The sequence below is a fragment of the Ambystoma mexicanum genome, chromosome 6q (genome assembly GCF_040938575.1).
Source record: "Ambystoma mexicanum isolate Mex_15411 chromosome 6q, UKY_AmexF1_1, whole genome shotgun sequence".
NCBI lineage: Eukaryota > Metazoa > Chordata > Amphibia > Caudata > Ambystomatidae > Ambystoma > Ambystoma mexicanum.
Window position 1 is genome coordinate 183,094,063 of NC_090937.1, and position 23,209 is coordinate 183,117,271.

The 23,209-nt window shown below is 43.3% G+C and overlaps 1 protein-coding gene across 3 annotated transcripts in view; it reads right to left on the bottom strand.

The window, feature by feature from the left end:
• The window catches only part of APTX (aprataxin), a 620,836-nt gene that overhangs the window by 168,111 nt on the left and 429,516 nt on the right, over positions 1–23,209 (bottom strand). For all 3 annotated transcript variants that reach the window (XM_069630613.1, XM_069630612.1, XM_069630614.1), the window contains exon 6: positions 762–988. In XM_069630613.1, the coding sequence (XP_069486714.1) occupies positions 762–988 (227 nt within the window). The remainder of the gene's footprint in view (positions 1–761; positions 989–23,209) is intronic.

The window sequence follows — 23,209 nt, forward strand, 5'->3', positions numbered from 1 at the left end:
CCCTCCAAGGAAGAGACTTGGTCACAGAAGGACTTGATATAGCGAAAAGTAACTGTAAGCTCATGCCAGAGAAGCCCAGGAGTGTGCTGTGCTCAAGAGTCCCGCCTTGTCCCATGCTAAAAAACGTGGGGAAGGGAGACTCCGGCCATAACATCCCGATTTATCATATTGTGGGCACTTTCTTTTCTTGTGAACATTATCCCACACTCTTTTGTAGCATAGCGGTAACGATTGGCATTAGGTTCTCTTAGTATAGGCCCTTTTATTTGACTAGACTCCAATAGGACTGTATTATTAGGATTTGATGGTAGTAGCTTGCTCCCATCTTAGATTTAGGTTTAAATTAGGTGTTTATCTTACCCACTTTACTGTTAAATAAAGACCCTTGAACTGTGAAAAATTGTGTATGTCTTACTTTGATACCATGCCTTCCTTACAGACATACGTAGACACTGAATTGACCCGCATCTATCTGTTGGGCAGTACAATGGAATCTTCCATTTCAGAAGATCTTGGAATGCAAAAGATACTTGGATCTGCCGAGTTATGAAGACTCCTTTCAATGTGTACCAAGCAATAAAAAAGGTGATCCTGGATCCTCCCTGGCAGATTGCAAATTTAAGAACGTTTATGTGCTGGGGAATGTTTTATCTTAGAGTCAGTCCTGGTCCACTTTATTTTCATGACTTAAGATACCTCAATAGTTTACATACTGAAACACCCACTCAATAATGGAACATTTTAAAATATGCTTTTCTCACCTCATGCTAGGAATGGCATGGTAGCCAAGTTTAAATGCTGTGCTGGTTGCACCCGGGCAGTCTCGTACAATCTTCTCTCCTACAGCTTGCATGTGTTCCAGAAGTGGTAGATGCTCTTGTCTAATTACTTTCAGACTAGAGATTGCTTCCCATGGTAAAACCAACCAATGGTAACGTGCTTTGGGATATTTGTCCTTAATAACCACAATCTTTTCATCTTTGAAAACCTGCCACCACCAAAACATAAAGGTACATTTTAGTAAAATTAGAATTCCTTGAAATACACATTCATCGAGTCATCACATTTCTTACTTAATTTGCTATTGTACGCTACAACTACATCAGCATTTGAGCATCCATGAATCTAATACAATGAGTAAAGACTGGGGGGCTGGGGAGGTATCTGCTACTCACTATATGGTTGGGTTAGGGGCATAGAGGCACCCCAGCCAAGGCTCTCAATTGGTAGTGGTGGACGAGCAAACAAGGCTGAGATTCAAGGGAGGTGATGCAGGCTGATTCTTAGGTACAGTGAATCCCTAAGCCCCCGCAAAGGAATGTCTACGCATTAGGTTAGGTGCTACCCAAGTTCTTTTATTAACTAACAAGATTTACGTGAATATATACAAATAAATAAAACCGACTTTGTACTCATAGCTAACACAATATATACAGTACTATGTGGTACCACAGTTATTCTTAGTTCAGCAATAATGCACCAACTGGTAACAGTTATTAAAAAGCATTACAATTACTAAACACTGTTTAACCCCACATCATGAATGTAGAAATGCAAATAATGCATTAGAACTCTGTCAGAATACCTTTCAGGGTAAAAATGCAATTCTGTGTGAAGATCCCCCAACTGGGCAACCTGCAATAAAAGATAAGTTAGGCTTTGCTTGTGTGTTAATGCCCAATTCTTATGTGTTCGCTTTTGTTTCAACAGATCCACCACCCCAAAGTACCTGAGAAGTAACTGGAGAGCCAGGCCCAAGACGAATGTGAGACCCCTGGATGGCCCCTGAGGAAGGAAGCCCCTCTTCCTAGTCACAGTACCTTGGGTGCCTAGGAAGGCAAAGTGGTTGAGACCCTCAGAGTTACTCTACAAGGCCCCATGTGGAGGGATCCCCTCTGGAAGAAGTCGTTGTCAAGCAGAAGAAAGGAATCAAGCAGTGCCGGAAAGGCAGCCGTGAAAGTGTTGCAGTGGTCTCATTGGTCGGGTTGCTATGCTGGATGTGGATGTCCCATGAAACAAACTCACTGTGGACCTCGACAAGGCTTGGGAGGCGAGGTTGAGACCTTTGGCTTTCCTTGATGACCTTCGGTGGCGACAAGTGCAGTGACAGAAGTACGTGTCTGGTTTTGGTATTTCACGGTAGGCCACTGTTCTATTCTTCAGTGCTGCAGCCACAGCACGGACGACAGGATGTCTCCTTGCAACTTGGGTCGAGCACTGGACTTCTCTGTGGGCCACCACCAAGTTTGGCCCGTGAGGACTCTTTCTTCGATTCAGAATGGCGGTAACCCACCAGCTGGGACTTTTCTGCAGGCGGTTTTCCTCAGCTGTGGAAAAGTCAACGGATGTAGTGATTGCAGGGCCACTTGAAGATTTCTTCGGTTGGTTGGAATTTGGAAAGCTCTGGGCATCGAGCAGCACTATGCCAGGTTACCCCCCCTCTTCTGGGCGATACACAGCAATCTGGCTTTCATCTGGTCATGGACAGCCTCCAGACACAGGACAACGATTGTGGACTTCTTGGGCTCAAGATGTCCGGCCACTCTTCTTCTGGACCCACAAAGATACCTCTGCAGGACCGCACGCTTTCAGGACTGGCTTCCAGGACAGTTCAGGTGAAAAACAGCAGTTGAACAATGTCCCCTCATAGCTATGGGAAGAGGTAGCTTGTCCAGGTCCTCTCTTGATCGGTCCTTGAATCAGAACAGCAGCCTTTGGATCTTGTGAAGAGCTGGAGCAGCAGAACTTCTTCCTCCATCTGGATTCACTATACACCTGCAGGACACTTCAGGCTTCTAACACAGAGGATTCTAAGCTTCTGACATAGAGGTAAGTGAGAGGTCTTCAGATATACACAAATCCCCCCATTCACTCAGGCTGGCTGAGCGACACACTAGGACATTCATTAGGCAGCATCCAATCAGACTCACAGGCATTCAGGTCAATCACCCCAAAAGAGATACTCAAAACAGTGATTGTGCATTGGGGACAACTCCCAGTCTTTCAGAGCACACACTGCATTCACTCCAGTTTCAGACAGGGCTGGCTCAGGCAGATCACAGGCATTGTGATACACAACCAAAACCAGACACCCACAGCACAGAATGTGAATTGACTCCCCTTTCCATTCATTCAGGTCCCACCCCTAGGGTGTAGCCAAAACATGCAGTCACTGGGAAGGCTCCTACTAGTCTTGCAGGGACAGCCACAGAGCCATATATGGTCCTTCCACCCAACATCCAATCAAGGGAAGGGAGACAGAGTCAGGGATTCTCAAGACTTCGAGAAACTGGAAGGGAAACTTAGGAAGCAATGAGACTTTCAGTGGGCATCTTGCCTTTGTACAGGAATCCATTGCTTCCTATGGCAGGGACATGGTGTCCCAAAATGTGGGAGACCCAGAGCCACTGCCAAGTCAGCATGTAGCTGCCACCAGGCCATACCATGCTCTATGCGGAAACCCCAGGTTCCCAAAAACACACACTAGGAGTAGCAAGGGGTACCACTACATATGGGTACCATAGGGGTAGGCCATGGGTATTGTTCACTAAAAATGTGGAGCTGCACTGCCAGCGGTCCAGACTGGACTCCTGTGGCAGACAAACACAGCTAAAAACCCCAACAGGGAAGTAGGGGGACAAGGACGAAAAGGCCCTGTCCCTCCAAAGCATTTCCAGAATTACACAATACATGAATAAAATGTTGCATAGAGTAGGATAAATTACTTACCTTTGGTAATATTCGTTCTGATGGGATAAGTCCTTACTCTCATTGGTTTCTTGTCTTAGAAATATCTCCCAAGCACAAAATGGTATCAAAAACATTTTCAGCCAACAGGGATGCATTATAGCTTGGTGTCTGCTCTGCTTGGCATATTGGTGCCCATGACTCTGGATTGCTGTACCCCATGATTTCCATTCTGCCAATTTTCCATGTACTTAGTGGTTTAGAAACCACAGAACTCCCACAGTTGCGAGCATTACAAATATGTGGTACTTGGCCAGGTAGATGAGGAAAATGTAGGAGGAAGGACCTATCCATTGGAAAGTATTGTTTGGAACATTACCATCAGGGGAAGAGAGACATTCCCCCTGAGGTGTGAGAAAGTATTGTTTGGAACGTTACCATCAGGAGAAGGGAGCCAGGGGAAGGGAGCCATTCCCTATGACAAAGTGAGAGACACTAGACTGCTCTAAGATTTGGGAATGGTTTCAACAAACCAGGAACCATACCCCATGAGAAGGGAGTCATTATCCTGGAACCAGAACAGTGCAGCCTTATTCTTTAGTTTCTAGTGTAAGGGACAGAAGTAAGGTTTTCTTAACACAGGACGGTGGACACTTGAATTGACAGACATCCTGACAGTTCCATCATCTCTTTAGTTGAGGCAGGGAAACCCTTCTTAGGAATAGGGATAGGGAAAGATAGGTTTTCCTTTTCCTTCCTATTCAATAAAAGCCGTTAGCCCCACAAATGCCACCTTTGTGTCAGCCTCCTTCGTATACCAATGTCAACCCTGAGATATTAATTGGTCCTGATCTCTTTAGAGGCATGTTTCGTGGAGAATACTATCTCTCTATAGGAACAACTTGTGTCCATCAGCAATGTCCTTATTCAATGATTTGCATATGAGGTTAGGAAAAATTCTGATGCTCAATATTGGATCAAAAATTGCAAACAACTATTGAGTACATTGAATCACACAACTAAAACATTGATTAATAGACCCAAGGATGTCAAAAAAGCAGTTTATGACTTGGACTCATTTATCACCGGAGACAGGATGGTCTTTACCGTCCCTCATACATAGTACCTGCTGACGAGTGGCCCAACAGCTTAAAACCGTACTTGAAACAATTTCCATGCCATAAGTGGAGAGTCTAATTTCTGAGATTTTGTTTCTATTGCCTTCAAGGGAGGCCTTAGGGCTTAGGTCTAATATGAAAGCTGATGGCCTCACTTGACGCTTTTGCAGCAATGTGGAGGAAATGGAGTCACTGCAACATATTATTTATAGTTTACAAATGACCAGATAAGAACGTTAGAAACACCTGTTTGAAAAGGACAAACCACATGGGTGTGCTCAATTATGGTCTGATATATGTGCAGGCTCAAAGGACTATTTAATATTGGCCACCTTAAGGCAGCCAAATAAAATCCTAGACCTTCAAATTTAAGATCTGGGGCTATCTTCAGCGCCTATTTGTTTGCTATGAGTTTTTACACATATGCCGATTCCTACAATATATAAATGAATTGTGCGGTGTAAACCTTCTTCGTCTTTATCATGAAGTTTGATGAATTGTTGATGCATTGTATTTTTAAAATTGTCACTTTCCTTTGCTGACTCAATATATTAAATTTAGAACTTGTAAAACTGTATTTGATTAATTGTATTTTTACTAATGAACGGTTTAATGGATTGAGTTGATTTTGTATTTTATTGTATTATTTTATTACTAGTGGAAAGGCCTGTGTACACGGGCTAATGTGCATAAAGGAAAACATTTTCAGAGTGTGAATGTATTATGTGGTGTATTGGAACGTAATGTTAATAGAAAAAAAGGTTTTCTGTAAGGGATCTTGCTCCTTTTACGTGGAGAGCTAGTAACTTCAAACAAAATCTCAAAATCTGTTGTAAGTTCAACATAGTACATACGGCCAATTGTATTATCTGCTCCTCATTGTCTTGGATTCCACTTACGGGTTTTGGACTCAAATATACAATGATGAGGGATGTCGGAGTGATAAAATTCACGTGCAGCATGATTTAAAGTAGACATGAGATCATGAAATAAAGTAAATTGACGTCAAATAAAGTTGAAAACGTACATGAAGAATATTATTGATATAATAATATAAACCAAGAAATATTACAATGAATAATTACATAATACATAAGTATTTTCCAAAGCAAGGCAACTGATTACCCCTCCCTTACCTACACACCTTTTAGTAGTGATCATTTTTCAATGCTTTATTAAATTGAGCATTCTACAGTCCAGAAATCACTTCTTACAAATATATACATTTATTCATGGTATTTTCACATAATCAAATAAAACCAAGAACAAATATTCATACATAAAACACTGACTCACTATGAAAATTCATTCATATCAGTGATAACATTTACAAACATTACATATAAAAACTATTTGTGTCATAGGTTTCGTAAGGGATGTGTTTCGGTCATTTCTAACATCTGCTTTTTAAATACAGTTCTTATTCCATTTATGTTTTAACATATTTCATTTGGATATAAAACACATGAAAGAACCTCAGAGTCCACTTATTATACACAAGACACCTGAATGGAACTAGAAGACCTCTTGTAATTCAAGTTGTCTTATTTGTCTACACGTGTTTCAGCCCTTTAATATGAATACGTATGCTCAAACGTTTCTTATGGATGTTGACTGGACTTTCCTCAGGACAGTATTTCTTATATATGCAACACGATCGATGAACCCCGCCGTTTTCAGATTGACGCACTACAATACAAAGTGTAGAAAAACTGTATGGACTATGAGGATTTCAGGAATGGGCAGCCAATTTAATTGTGTGAGGTTTTGCTGTGGAGTGATCACTACTAACCTTGTTCTTGAAAGGGGTGGAGGTGGGCAATGTGAACAAGTTTCTTCTTTAGATCATTGGAGTTCACCTAAATATGGAAACACATTTCCTACATTTACCACGTTTCATTCCAACTAAGATTATCGGGGCATCGGTATCTATATTCACTTTTTGTCACTAACCTCAGTGAGGGCTGCACTTCTATGTTGCGCAGCTCATCATAACTTCGTTGTGTATTGCTATGATCTCCACAGGACACTTATATGGATCTCGTTATTTTTTCTCCTCTAAATACAGAGAGTGTTGTGGTTGTCATATAGGTCTCGTTTATATTCTCCTATCAACGCAAGAGCTGGATGAATCTTCAATCCCACATCATTTGACAATGTATTTAATCATTAACTCATTTTGGGACACCATGCATCTTTTCACATGTGTGCCTAATTGTTTTTATCTACTTAATTGATTTTTAAAGACACAGAGCGTATACAACGTTAGGGTGTCTTTTTTCCTTCTCAGGACAGCACACTGTGCCGGCATGTGCCGGCATGTGGTGTTCTTTTTGAGACAAAAACCCAAATACCAGACCCATGCAGAACCGTTTCTTCATTCACATGTGTTCAGCCCCCTATTCGCGTGTACGCCGGTTTGTTTTGGTCTACTTAGTTCTTAGACAACACTGAACGTATGTAAAGTCATTATTGTGTCTGTTTATTGTTCTAGAAGCAGCATAACAACTGCTTTCACAATGTTAAATATGCCGGCGTGTGGTATGTTTTATGAAATCAAAAAGTTTCTTCTTACCTCTCGCTATTTTGCATGGTCCTACCATCTTGAAACCTCTCACTGCGTGATGCGGCTGAACAATCGCGACCTCACTTTTGTTATAACCAACAGGTTCTGCTCGTTGTATTCGTGAGTCATTTCTGAGTGCCATTATTGGGTGTGGGACACAGCAATTTTGTATTGGCTTATGCGTGTGTATTGACTTTTTCGATACGGAGGCCACTTATATTGATAGTGTACATTGATGCATTCCAAATCGGGGATCTTGGCATCTGCATAATTTGGCCACTATTAAAAACATGATGATCTTGTTGGAACTACGATAATATTATAAAGGGCTTTTGTATTAGGTCTGCACCACAATTGTACCTAACATCTTGTTTTGTATATAGTAACTCTCCATTAAGGGACGGCATACTCATTGTGTATTTTTAAGGTCGGTTTGCTAGACCGGTAGTTGCACATCGTTCATTCTTTTGTTAATATACATCCTGCATCCTTCATTGTTTCGGGTAAACTTATTGTTGAACAGTACAACTACATTTTATTTTTGTTTTTGTTGCCTTGAAAAATGGATTGTTTAATTCAAGTGTATTTCTAGTTTCCTCCCCTGAAGCGTTTTTTTTTTTTTACATTAATGCATGAACAGACCCCACTCAATGTTGGTATTCAGGCCTTTTTTTTACAGAATCCAATTTAAATATCCATTTTTGTTCAACTTTCTTCAAGATGAGGTCTCCATCCCCACCTGTTGGCGCTTCAATGGTTTGTATTACAACCCAGAATATTTCAGAGGGTTGAAAAGTAATTTATTCTGTTAGCAAAATAGTGCTTAATCGAATGAATTTCTGTTTATATGTTTTTTTTTAAATGTATATATTTTCTTAGTGTATGCAACTTGAAGCATGTTGTTAAATTGTCCTCCCCGTCTTGTGCATTTTCTGCAGCTAATTGTAGGTTATCATTGTTGAAATACACATGTTATTTGCCTGGAAGATGAACTTGCTCTTATTGTTTTATACGCAAGGCAACAGCTCCCTCTAGCGGTGATAACAAGCAAAGCGGGCAGGATGGCTTCGGACATACATACATCTGGCCTTTTATCATATATTATGATATGTTGTTAGATTTATGTGCAAGGTTTAAAACCAGAACACAATTAAAAAAAATCATTACACGTGATCTGCACAGAATGGGCTAGGGTCAGAATGCTGAGAGGTTAGAGTCAGGTTTTGGTTCACTTTCTTGACTTAGGGACTAAACCTACTACCATGCAAGTCTCTCTAGATTCCTTCCTCACTGAGATGCTGCACTCCTACCTGTTGACTTGTTGCTGAGTGTCTACACTATCTCTCGACCAGGCAGTCATCTAGCCTCCTCAATGTTAGACAAAAGTGCTTGATCTTCCTCCCCATCTTTCTAGACCATGGTGAGATTGTTCTCGTCTTCCGTTCAGGCCAACGCTGTCCTTAAATCTTGATGAGACCTCCCAATACTGTTTTTCCTTACTTTCTAATCCTTCTTCCTTCCCTCCAACTACCATTCCTTCCTACTGGAAATGTCTCCACTTTGCAGATGTTTTAGCATTCCATTCTCTATAATTCTCCTGTTCTCTCTGCTCTTCGATGTTTACCACCTGCTACAGATGGCTCGAATAGCCTTCAAGCGCCAAAGGATGGTTCAAAATGTACTATTAACTTACAAAGAAAAGTATTTTGGATGAACTTATAAGACTGTATATGCTTCCCACTAATGCGTTTCCCGGTCTGGTCCCTCGACCTCCTGTGGGATCCTTCCATTTTAGCACAGGACTCCCTATTCCCTGATGCAGTAGTGAAGACTAGAAATAGGTAGCCCCTACTGCCTAAGCTAACCTAACCTTAAGGTGAGGCCTAATGGCCAAATCATTATCCATCTTACTTCCTAGGGACTTTCAAAGGCCTCCCTATTCTACTGTTCTCCCCAGAATCATAGAATGGTACTCAAGGCTGTACCTATACCTCCCAGACTCACTCTGTTCCTCGTGTTCCCTTTCTCTCCTCTCCCTGGTCTTCCAACTGCCTTTTCTATCTCTGGTTCTTATCCTGCTCCCTCCTTAGAACCCCCCTCTCTCTACCTTTCCCTCTCCCCCTCTGATCTTCCTAGGTCCTCTATACCGGTCTTCCTCATGGCTTCTTAGTCCCACCTATTCTCTATATTCCTCTCCCGTTCTCCCAGTCTCTCCCTCCTATCCTCTCATGTTTTGTATGTACTCTCCTCATCACTCTGCTCCTATCATTCTCTGTCTTCCGACAACTACGCTCCGTCTCCAACCTCCTCTAAGAATACTCTCTACCTACCTCACGTTCTTCCCTCCTCCACCAATTTCTCCCTCCTATGTCCACCCTCCCCTCAAACTATTCTCACCATCCATTCTCTGCTGCCCCACTCACTCGACAATCTGCCACATGCTTTCTTCCAATATTTACTCCTCACAATCACAGACCCACTGTTAATTTGACATCGCTCTCACTTTTAGCATCAAACTCACATCAAACACCACCAGAGACGACTTGGCACTCCACTCCACCTTAAGTCTTCCTCCTGGTGTCATGATTCTGCCTTGTGTCAAATGCTCAGCATGGTTGGCATAGTCAATGGCGTCTTTGGGACCGTACCCTGAAATACAACTCCCCTGTGGTATGGCGGTAACGTTACACCACATGCTGACATCCCCAGACGCAGAAGTAAATACTTGCATCTTCTGATACCACGCTGCTACTCAATGCAGCTTTTCCCTGTTCGTGAGCACCCGTCGTCTTCCTCCGCATCACAGACCCCGATTTCTGGACTACGGCAACGTTGAAGCAGTATTTCTCCTTCTTTCCTATATTGTTCTGGTGTTTTGGTACTCGATTCATTCTCAACCTGACCTTTTCCCACTGAATGGTTCTTCGCATGCTCCTTTGGATTGGGTGACTGGACTTTATGCTTTTGGATTTTTCTCTTCACTGGATCCCTCCTCTACGATCTTGTAGTCAGGAACTTCAACCTCTTTACCAGTTGGATTGTGAAACTTGCGCTCCCTTAGCGTCTGCCCTCGTGCTGCCGGGGTCAGGTCCCTTGTTCATTTCTTTTCCCTATTTTTGTGAATGGGTTGCCTGACCTATTGACTTTATGTATGTCTTTCCCTTTTGTGTATTACTCTTGGCACAAACAGGTAAGAGAGGAATAGTGCAACCATTATTCACACTCAGTACTTGCCTTGTTCTTTTTTCCCTTGCTGCAGCCTTGAAGAGGTCCTTTTGGGCACCTCCTGCCGTCATCCTGTCCACAGGCTGTTATTTCCGGCCTGTGTGGTGGGTTGGGGAGGAAGGACTGACACCTTCCACCTGTAGCAACACCTGGTCTCTCGGTCCACCTGCCAACCGTAGAAGAGAAGGTAACGGGGAATGGCGGGAGACCCGGGAGGGAGCACGATATATAACAAGTACCAGAAGCATACTCATCCCAGTAACATTGATGTAACGAACCCAGGTACATATCGTTACTGGCACTCCAGGAGAAGGGGCTCATTCTCCTGGATTTTAGTTTTGTCTTAGTAGTAGGGTCAGCATAGCTTTGTTTCGGAAGGAAGACAGACATTTTGCTTTGGATTTCACAACTGACGAGCACCATAGTTAGTTTTGTTAGGCAGGGAAATCCACAGATTAGGGACAGTGAGGCCTTATTCTTATCATTCCAATAAAACAACAGTAAGAATGACTACCACATATACTAATTGGGAGACAGTCTCATACTCCTACATGCACTAAATATTACTTTTTGTGCAATTACATATGCAGGACAGGCTACTATGTGAATCTAACCAGTGCACATGCTGACATGCATTTATGCGATGATGTCACATGCAAACGCAATTACATGTGAATCGCTGGGGAAACGTCTGCACAGTGAGAGAAGCTCAACCAGTAAGAATGCATTGCAGAGGAATGCCAAGCGTTGGAAAGGCTGGAAACGAACAGTGAGTCTGCCCAAAGGAGCAGGGGAAGCTGGGGCATACCGACACACATGCAACCAAGTGATTGAATGGTATGAGATTGCTAATATGGACAATTCACAAAAGTGGTTTGAATGCAGAACTCGAAACTGATGATGAGAACCGCCAAGGGCGAACCTCAGGTGCTTTCTGTGCTTGAGATGGATTGGCACATGATAGTAAGCATCCTGAAGGTCCAATGACACCATCCAATCCTGGAGTTGGAGGGCCTGAAGGATCTGAGAAAGTGTGACCATCTTGGACTTGTCCTTCCTGAGGAACGTGTTCAAGTATCTCAAGTCCAAGATGGGTCACAATCCTCTGACCTTTTTGGGTTATTAGGAAATATGGAGAGTACCATCCCTTGTTCGTCTCCGCTACAGGCACGTGTTCTAAACCGTCTTTATCCAGCAGGGGTAACATGTCCTGCACAAGGAGCGAATATGGAATCCTCAAAGAGTGGCTCCCCGGTGGATGGTTCTGGGGTCTCTGTATGAAGGGAAGGCAGTAACCTTGGGCTATGCTTTCCAATGCCCAAGCATCTGAAGTAATGTCTCGCCATTCTTTCTGATACTGAGATATCCTGCCTCCCACTGGTGTCTCGTGACTCAAGACCTCAAAGAGGTTTTGAGGCAGCTGAAGCAGTGGCTGTTGGTAAAGATGCCCCTGCTTGAGCGGGCTTTGCACCTCTCCCTTGTCCACCACGAAGGAATCTTCTTTGGTCTCTTTGGCCAGCCATTCCTCTCGCTCTTCCAACTGAGTAGTAGTAGCGAAATGATCTACCCCTCCAAGGCTGTCCACTGGGGCGAAAGGGCTGAGGTTGCCTAATAGCGGCACCCAAAGATGTGACTGCCGCCTTCTAGGTCTGCAACTTTTCAAGGCTTTTGTCAGCCTTGTTGCCAAAAAGATGAGACCCGTCAAAAGGCATGTTAAGGCAACTGGACTGCACATCCGGCGCAAATCCTGACTTCCTCAACCATGCAAATCTGTATTACGGTGCCTGTTGCCATGGCTCCGTTGATGAGGTCAGCAGAATCCAGACCCGACTGAAGAGACTCGCACATGGCTTCTTTGCCATCTCTAACAATAGCCAAGAATCCGCCTCTTTCCTCCTAGTCGGGAATGTGCTCTGCCGCCATGGAAATACCATCCAATAGAGTGAATGAGAACTTTGCTAAGGCACATGGGGAGTTGGCTGATTTAAGAGCCATGCTCCCTACAGAAAATACCTTCCTTGCCCATGCATCTTCTCTCTTGTCATCCCTATCTGGAGCGATGGTTGGATAAACTGCTTGCTTTGAAGTTGCCGTAGCTGCCTGCACTACCAGACTTTCTGGAGTGGGGTGTTTAGATAAGTAGTTGGGGTCACTATTAGATGGGTGGTATTTTCAAGTCATGTTTTTGTTTACTGCCGGATTAGACTCTGGGGTTTCCCAATTTGCGGACACCCTTTTTGGAGAGCGATGTGAAATGGTAAAATGGGATCCATTTGTGGATCCTTATCAAGGATGTCCGATAGGTCATCCTGCTCGAAGGGGAGGGTAGGCCTATCGCATCCTAAGTAGTGTACAACCCTAGACATTAACTGTCTGTATGATGCATCTGCATGGTCACCAGCTTCAGGCCTACCAAATTCTGGTGAAGTGTCTACCCCACTGGCTGTTTGCAAGTTGTCATAAAGATCTTTTCATCTAGACTCCTCTGAGATAAAACTCTCAGGCACATTTGGTATACCATATTAAAGGCCAAATGGCACATTGTTATCTTATGGCTCATTTTCCTCATATATTGAGGTTAGTGATTTGAAGTAATCTTTCCTTGGTAAAGGAATATATGACTTATCTGGAATGGGCATCGAAGATTTCAGAAATGTCAAACTCTATGCTCGAGGAGTCGATATTTTTTCCGAAGTCGTTTTTGGCTTTGAAGGCTTCAATGGTGTTGAAGGTGCCATTGGAGTAGATGGTGTGGCTGGCATCAATGGCGCAGCTGGTGTCCATGGTGCCGCCAGTGTCAAAGGAGCAGCTGGCGTCGAAGGCGCTGCCGGCGTTGACGACCTCGATTTAGTCTTTGACTTATGGCTCAAAGGATCCTTTGATGATTTCTCATAGTGCTGATGCCTCGACAGCACTCAATGAGGATCTGGCCGTCATCCCGGGCACGCAGGATTTGGCACGAACCTCTTCCATGCCGGCTTTTTTAGAAGGCACGTTAGGAGCATGGCTTTTTTTCTCAAATATTGTTCGCATTTCTATCCTTAATGCCTCCCATTCAGGAGGAGTGAAGGCCTTTTGTGGTACAAGATACCCTCTCAGGGGAGGTGTCTGACGACTAAGTCGAAGAAGGCGACCTGTGGTGTCTCTTTTTCGACTTCCTCGACAACAATGAGGAGTGGTGGGAGCCTCTTGACCTGCAACCTTTAACCTTCTTCCTTCAAGGAGAGTCGCCTCTCGGCTTGTCTGAAGAAGGTTTCTTCGACTGGAATTTTTTGGGGCTTCTACCCATCGCCAATTTCCCCTTTGGCTCCTTCAGAGCCTTTCCGGTCATCGCCTGGCATTTGGAGCAGGCCGAAGTCTTGTGCTCCACACCGTGACACCACAAACATGCTCGATGTGGGTCGGTTAAGGACATTTTGGAGCCGTAGTCTTGACACTTATTGAACCCGGTCTTCGGGGTAGTAGGTGTCGAGGAAGAAGACATTGCAAATTGAACTGAAGCGTGCCATAGTTTTTCGAAGCGTAAGCTTACTCAGAAAAACAGGACTGAAGCCAATGGGCACTGCACGTGCTATATATACCTTTGGTGACATCATCCTCGAGATGGAGGTCCTCCAGGGACATTCAGCCGACTAAATAGACACACAGCGCCCTCTGCCAAAAAATAATTCTGAAGCAGCTGAAGCTGGCTATCGAATATCAAAGATGAGAAATACGTGGGAGGACACCATCCATTCGAAGTATGATTTATGGTCTTGCTGCTATTTTGAAATCCGCTGCTGCTTTCCACCATTATGAAGATCCTGGACGGTGGCCTGTTGATTGAACTCTATGTTAGGCAGGCGGATATGTTGCGATTTTCTGTAGAACTGAGCCCAGAAACATATTGGTTCAGAGATTTCCTGGTTGATGTTGTATTACGTTACTAAATGGTGCACATAACATTTTTCATATTCAGTTGGGATGAAGATCCGTTGTCCACTGGGTGGACTCAGCCGACCTCGACTCAGGTGTTACTTTACACCTACCTGTTATGGGTGGCTTTACCTGGTAGCCGTTGGCTATGGTGGCCTTCGGAGGTATGGGTTTGTCTGAACAGAACAGCTCTGTTAGACCATGTTCGATCCCCAGGTTCGGGGAATTGTTGTTTGGTTAACGTTGGAAGGCTTACAATATATTTCAGACAAGAGAAGGGGTGGATTCACTGAGGAAGTAGCTATGTACTAAACAGGCTTGCATTATCTTCATTGGCTGGGTTGATGGGTGGCGGTTGACTGGGACAAGAATCGGACCCCTTTGGGATAGCATGATTGGATGGGGATTAGGCCACGTGGAAACCGGGGTGGTAGGAGCGGTGGCAATCAAACTATGTCATAAATTAAGGTGCTGACTTGGAATGTAAGAGGATTAGGGTCGTATATGCGCACGAACAGGGTACAATCCTACCTGACACTTAGGAGGATTTCTATAGCCTTACTTCAGGAGAACCATCTACTGGCTGAAGATCAGGCCACACTTATAGGTCACTAGAAGTGTGGGGGGGCTAGGCTACGGTGCTCCATACTCTAAATTTGCACGAGGGGTATTTATATGGATAGATGGGAAAATACCATTTCAAGAACTGAAGTGAGAGACAAGGAAGGGAGGTATTTAATTCTACAGGGCCACCTATATCACAGAGAAATATGTATTGTGAACTCTTACTTTCTGAATCAGAAGATACCAGATCATTTTCCCATACTCTATGGTTATATTGCCTCCAGACGTCATGTTTTCTTCATATGGGGAGGGGATTTCAACTGTGTGAAAAATGTTGGGCTTGATAGAACTTCTTTTCCCTGCTGAGGTCCTCCCCCGGCCACCATCGCCCTGAATGAAGCGTTGTCTAAACTAGACATGGTAGATGTGTGGAGGAAGCTGCACCCAGAGACTACGGCCTATTCGTTCCATTCATCCCCACACAAGGTGCACACTAGAATTCATTACTTCTTTGTGGGTGCAGAGCATTTGGTCGAATTTCTAAGTGCAGAATATATAGGCCGCACAATATCGGATCATTCCCCACTGGTGATTACATGTGAGGCCAAAGCTCCCAGGCCCCCTATCTCGATGTGGCGTTTGCCTACGGAGGCTCTGGGTGATGCTATTTATGGAAGATAATATTGGCAGCGTGAATAGCTGGGGTATCGTCTGGGAGGCCATGAAGGTGGTAGTTAGAGGAGAAATCCTAGCTAGTGCAGGAGGCATCCGCAGGGAACTGCGGGTAGACTTGGAGGTCATGGGGGAATAGTATAAGCACATTGGAGGAGCACACACTGGATCAGGTCCTGTTGAAGGGGAACTAACCCTCAAACGCTCTAAAAGCTTACAAGCATGGGTGAGATTATCTAAATTTGACTACGGTATGAAGGTAGCCCACACCCCTATGGAGGGAGACAAATCTGGGAAAACTTTAGCCTGGTTGTGCAAACGTGAACGGCGTAGACCTTTGGCTACACTATTACAAGATGAATGTGGTGAATTTTGGCGCTCCCAGGCTACACTCAATGACATCTTCACAACCCTTTACACTTGTTTATACAGCCATGATACTTTAGTACCCCCTGACAGGATAGCTGAAGCATTTTGATTAATTCGACTCCTGAAACTCACCACTGACCAGAGTGCCTCCCTAGATTAACCCATCACGGTGGACGAAATCAATGAAGCAATCACCTCTCTTTCTACTAGTAAAACGCCAGGAAGTGATGGCCTCCCGGCGGAACCTTATAAAGGATATAGCTCCACCCTGACCTCAGCGTTGTTAAAAGTCTTTGAGGAGGCATATGAAAGCAGTATCCTTCCAGCTAGCATGAGGGAGACATTGGCGATACCGATTATCAAATATGGGAAGCCTGCGAAGAGGTGCAACTCGTATCGCCCCCTGGCTATGTTGAATTGCAATGTGAAACTACTCACAATGATGCTAGCTGCCCGGTTGCATAGGAATATCAACTCCATCATACATACAGATCAGACTGGGTTTGTGTCAGGTCGTAACACTACCCTGAACCTTCGACATTTACAACATGTTATTGATCAAACTAATCTCCAGGACAACAGCTGTGTTGCATCTCTTGATGCTGTCAAAGCCTTTGATTCGGTCTACTGGGAGTGGATAGCGGCTGCTTTGAGGCGGTTTGGGTTTGGAGATGGCTTTATTCTTTGGGTGACGTTACTTTACTCTTCCCCAACGGCTGTAGTGAAATTGGGTAGACCGGTATCGTCCTCTTGGGACATACAGAGGGGTAGTCGCCAGGGATGCCCACTTTCTCCAATGTTGTACATACTTGCTCTGGAACCTATAGCTGTGCATCTATGGCAGGAATATCTGGAAGCTGGCATCAGGGTGGGTGGGCTTATGCATCTCATTTCGTTGTATGCAGAGGACTTACCTCTTTATCTGCGTCAGCCCCAACATAATTGCACATTGTCTTGGAGGTCTTAGATGAGTTTGCTGGGATCTCCTTTGAACAAAAGTCATGTCTTTTCCCCCTGGCAGGGCTACATGGGAAGGGTAGTGAGACTCTCCCTGATCTGCATCTACAATGGGAGTTGCGTTCTTTTAGGTGCTTTGGTATTCATATTGCACACACACCACGGGAAACGCATGTGTGTAATATGCTTAAAGCAGTAGATGGTATTAGGAATTCTATGGCTTTTTGGTCTAGGCTACCACTCTCCCTCATGAGCAGGGTTGCCATAATCAAGAGGATTGTTCTTCCTAGGCTGTTGTGCCATTTCACTAATGCCCACTATTATAGCGAGGCAGCTTTTTTCCGCTCTATTGGCGTCTTGAGAGATTTACTATGGGGTCAGGATGTATAAACTGGCAATGAATATGTTGTGCCTGTCCTACAGAGATGGCAGGGTGCAATTGCTAAAATTGGAACTTTATTATTTAGCAGCCAAGCTGAGTTTTGTTGCAAAATGGCTGACCGATAATTGCACGACTGAATCTGAATTACTCCAGACACTTGTGAGACCTGCCTGGATTAAGGGGATTCTCTGGCTCCCGAGAGGATGTATTAATCCCCAGCCTTTGCTTGTAAAATTGGGCATTCAGATCTGGAATAGGGCATTGAAATGACTTGGAGTGTGTCACGCTTATTCACCAAATGCCCCGATTGTAACAGGGGAATGCACAAACGTGAGTGAGCTGAACGCTGTGAGACGATGGGAAGCCTTGGGCGTATCCGCCTGGGGGGACATGTATGATAATGGGAGGTTCAGGGACTTGGAAAGTCTGTTGCTGCGGGAGGGTCCCTCCAAAGGTCAGTTTTTGAGGTATATGAGGGTGATGAAGACAGCTAGATCCCAATGGGATGTATGGCCGACTGAGACAGAGGAAAACCTACTTCGGGCTCTACTGTACCATCTAGAGGATGGTTGGAGACCCGTTTCTAGACTGTATAAAGGTCTACTAAAGGGGACTACCACTAGAAATGTAACACTGAAGGTGCGCTGAGAGACCGATGTTAACTCCGACATATCCAACACACAATGGAATCAGGCATTGATCTTTACAAAGAACGTTTCCCGAAATGCGAGATTCAGATTGCTTCAAATCAATATACTCCATCATACCTATACGACTCACAGCAGGGTGGCTACATTTTTTTAAAATTGTATTATGGTTTACATACGAAACCTTTACATTTAATAACAACCTCAATAATCTTCATCACAAAATATATTAAGAATAGAATAAAATCAGTGAGTAGCGGAATAGATTCAATATCACATATTACAAATAGATAATTTCATATTTTGTAAATAGAGTTCATATCTATGACCAATAATCAGAATAGCAATTTAAAATCTAAGCAAGTACATATACAATCCCCAATAAAAAGGGACATTGCAGAGAAAGGTTAACATATCTAAATCCCTTAAATTACTGGTATCTTGGTCACTCCAAGGCTGCATAGGGATCTAATAATTTAATGAAACCTGCTACTGCTAGACCTTCCACTGTATTACAGATTGATAAACATCTTGACCAGATGTAATTGTCTTCCCCAAAGAACCTAGGATAGCAAATGTTCCCAAGTATAAGGTTCTGGTACCTTTCAACTCGGTACAATCTAGGAATAAATGACAAATAGGTCCAAAACCCCCAGCTTATGACAAAATCTGCATAAGGTGTTAGAATCTCCAATCATGTTCCTTCTCTTCAAAACCTCTTTAGTTGGTAGTATATTCCACCTAAGTTTTAGAAGGAGGGAACGATTGTAGCGATTTGGAAATTGTGTCATAATAAAAGAATGTGCCTCTTTTCCTATGTTCATCTTTAATATAACTGAGGGAAGAGTAAGAATGTAATCTTTCGGTCGTGTTGTTCCAATCATATACAAATAAAAGTTTTTTAACTTTGTCTGGATTAGTCATTAATGTATCCCTATCAGTAGACAGATCTTTAAGAGTCTTATCACAGAGATCTCTAAATTTGTTAAGATAAACATTCCTGACCAAACTCCCCTGAAAGGAAAGAATTGTCCCCAAATCTACATAGAGTGAATCATCTTTAGGACAAAGAAAAGAATGAAATAGGACCATAGACCGCCACAGAAATCTAGCTCTCAGCGAAGCAAGGCCTAGTTCAAATCTAATTGCCACAACTGGGATGTTGTTGGGAAGCTTCAACACTTTTCTCCAGATTATTCCTTCTATGATATCCCAGTAAGTCTGGATATCCAAAATGTGGAGCTCAATACCATATAGCAGCTTTGGCACAACTTTCCCTTCATAAAAGTCTACCGCTGGTTTTAGGGAAAATCTTCCAATTTTTTTTATCCAGCTTGATGGTCTGGGTTATTAGTGGAATAGCCTTCTGTCCAAGGTACAATCTAAGTTCAGGAACCGATCGTTGGTCCAAAATCGGGAAGCCCAAGTACAGAATTTTTTGGGCTCTTACAATGGATTCCCCTCCAATTTTCCAATCCAATCTTTTCCCCTTTTTTCCCTTCGAGATTACCAGAATGCGGGTTTGACTAGGGTTAATTTTTAACCCATTAAGTTCTGCAAATTGTTCAAACTTCTAGATCAGCTGTTGTAATCCGACCTTGGTATGATCAAACAGGAGAAAATCGTCGGCATATGCCAACCACGAAAACCTGATTTCCCCCAATTTAGCACTCACCAGTCAGGCTTCACTGATGAATTCTCCTGCGTCTGCCATATAGAGGTTAAAGAGACAGGGTGCCAAGGAGCAACCCTGTCTCACTCCTATCCAAGTTCTAATTCTTCGAGATAGGCTCCCTCTATATTCAGACGCACATGTATCCCTGAATTCTCATACATAGCCATAATGAGTTTTAGTAGGCCTTCAGGGATGCCCCAATTGTAGAGTTTGGCCCAAAGTCGTGACCTAATAACAGAGTCAAACGCAGTTGACAAATCAATGGAGGCAACATACAGAGACCTGCCGTATTTGCTCCAAGTTGTATCTTGTAGGGCAGTAAGAATGAAACCATTTAGATTAGTAGAGTGCCCAGCCCTGAAGCCCGTCTGATATTTACTCAATATTTGGTTGTTTGCTATCCAACCATTGAGATGTGTTAACAGCAGAGAAGTAAAAAGTTTGCAGTCTGCACCAATCAATGCAATCGGTCTATAGTTTTTATATTTCGGTCACCTCTCTTGAAGATAGGAATTATCTGGGCTGTCTGCCAACTAGTAGGTATAGTACCGCTCCCCACCACATTTATGAATAGCATAGTGAGTATATAGGCCCACATTCCTGGCAGAGCTTTCAATGTATTATTTGTCAGCCCATTTGGGCCAGGAGCCCTCAAGTTCTTAGCTTTCATAATTAATTTAAATATCTCCCCATATTCTATAATCGGTTCCCAGGGAATAAGATCTTCACCATCCCCTTTATCTATAGCATGGGACCCCTCTGCCCCATGTCCAAATAGTTCAGAGAAGAATTTGACCCTTTGTACCTCGGATACACTATTCAATTGATCGATTACTAATGGAGTATCTTAAGAATTAATAAGGCCCCAGAAAGCCCAAAGATCTCTTTTCACCAAGACACGTAACATTGACTCTGCATCATTTTGGAGCATACTACTTTTTTTAACAATACAGAAAGGAGGGAGAAATGGACACTCAAGGTACTATGATCACTCCAGTTAGCGAAATTCACAAAAACTTCAGAAGATAATGGAACCAGAGATTCATCTACAAAGAAATAGTCTATGGTTGATGTGATCACTCCCCTCCGCCAGGTTGAAAGTAACGGACTGGGCAGATCAAAGGCCAGAGTCCATCTCTCCTCCCTCACCCAGTAACCACTGTCAGAATGCTAGATGCGAAAATATAACAGTCCTCTTTACCTTTCAATGTTCCAAAATATAGTAGACTACTTTATGCAGAGTCCGTGTAGTCACAATACAGTTGAACAGAATTTCTATAAGCTAGGCGTGTCTATAAGCACAGCTGACGCCACGCTGATCTTCACAGTGGCTCTTCACAGATTAAAGAAGCCACGTTACGTTAATTCTACGTGCAAAATGTGATAACACCAGCGACCAAAGTCAATACAGCTTTGTATGCAGAGTAGAATAGGGCACAACGACCCAGTTGTTTGGCAAAATTGAAATCACAGAGCACGTCAAGAGCAGCTTTCCACTTTTCCCATACAGCAGCGTCTCGTCCTTTCGCCTCGGGCTAAATTCAACCCGAACGCTACATCTACCTGTCCCTGGTGTGAACGAGAAGGTGCAGACTTAATACATATGTTTTGGAAATGTACGAAGGCACAGGGATTCTGGGCTCAAATTGAACGGGCTTGCACAGCAGATGGAATTACCAGGTATCACTGGAGCCCACTTGAATGTTTATTGGGTATATATCCTAGCCCAAGCAAATATAAGCATGCCATCAAATGTATGGATCTGGCACGCGTGTTGGCCAAGAGGTGCCTGGCTTGGTAACACAAAAATGGTCAGCAATTTGTGGTATACAGCAACGACTTTCAAATCTGGTGCGATACTGAGACAAAAGCCTGGTTGGGGGCATTGCGGATGCATGATAACAATTCAACCAATGCTTTTGAGGCCTGGACGCTGCTGACTCTGACAATGTTCCTCCTTGCGGATGATAAGCCACCCTGAATGTATTATCTTTGCTGCTCTGTACTAGTGCTCAAAACACACATGAATGTTGAGTCCCCAAGTCCTGTCAGTCAGTAGGATTCATTGATGCGCTCCACTGCACTGCTGCATTCACTGGGATCCCTTGCGATACAATGATCACTGGTAAATTGTACCATACATGCACGCTTAGTTGTCGTTTTTTTTATTAGTTTTGTTATTTGGCGTTGCTCATGCAAAATTATTGAATAATGTACTGTGATTCACTGTAAGTATAGAAATGCCAATAAACAAATTTCAAAATAAATACATATATCTTGTACTTTTTGCCAAATGATATACTTCTTAAATTTATATTAGAGGAATATAGAGATCTGATGGACAGCATTAACATGTATTCAAACCAACTCAGAATAAAAATAAAGTGATTTAGAGAAAATTGATTAAGGGTAACAAGTGTAAGGAGTCACACCACTACAAGATGGCCCCTGTACAAGTCTTCAGATCTTATAAGAGCATGTTATAATGACCATTAGTTTTTTCTTTTAAGAATAGTGTGGATTACTCTACGGGAAAACAGTGTATAATATGAGAGACCTTTGTTATATTACTGGGTTTATATTTTTACGCAGCGAGCAATGCTAACTTACTTACATTAGCGTTGTTTGTATTACGAGCATACACTCTAAAATGATGTTCCTATTAGACCGCTGTTAGACTAACACAGAAAGGAACGAATTTAAGGCGTTCTGTATTGTTCATCGAGCTCTGCATGATCTGGGGGCAGAGTATCTTCACACTAAATGTGTACGCTACCTTCCTAGCCGCTCACTGCGGTCAGAATCAGCTGGCCTGCTTTGTGTGCCATCTTATCGTCGAGCCGAATTGGGGACGTGCTTTCTCAACCGCGGCAGCTCAGTTATGGAACAAGTTGCCCTTGACTTTGAAAAGAATACCCAATCATTTGGCTTTTAGGAAAGCAGTAAAAACACACCTTTTCTAATCTCGCCATTGATGAGCGTTGGTTGGTAGTATGCTGGGCTTCTCTCCCTCTCTAGCGCCATGATGCCTTCGGGCCACCGAGCGCTCTATAAGACCTCTTAACATAACAAACATAACATAACTGGACTCTAACTGATGATGTCACAGCTGCAACATCTCAGGTGATTAGGGACAAGGATAGAAGGTACTTAAAGCCAAATCTTTAGCAAGGTATCTTGCTTTGCCATGCTCGGCATTGTACTCCATTAAGAAGCGCTAGTGACGGTTTTCAAAGGTAAGATTGAGGTTGTTGTTTGGGGCAGAAGGTCGAGTTATTTAGAAATGTGAGTTCACAGTCCTTTGGAACAGACTTATTTATATGGGATACATTACTCACCGTAATCGTATTTCTGATGCCTGTATCTGCTTAGATTCACATGCTATGTATAGGCCGACATCTAGTGGAAGCTGCAGAGTATTACAGTTGTTTT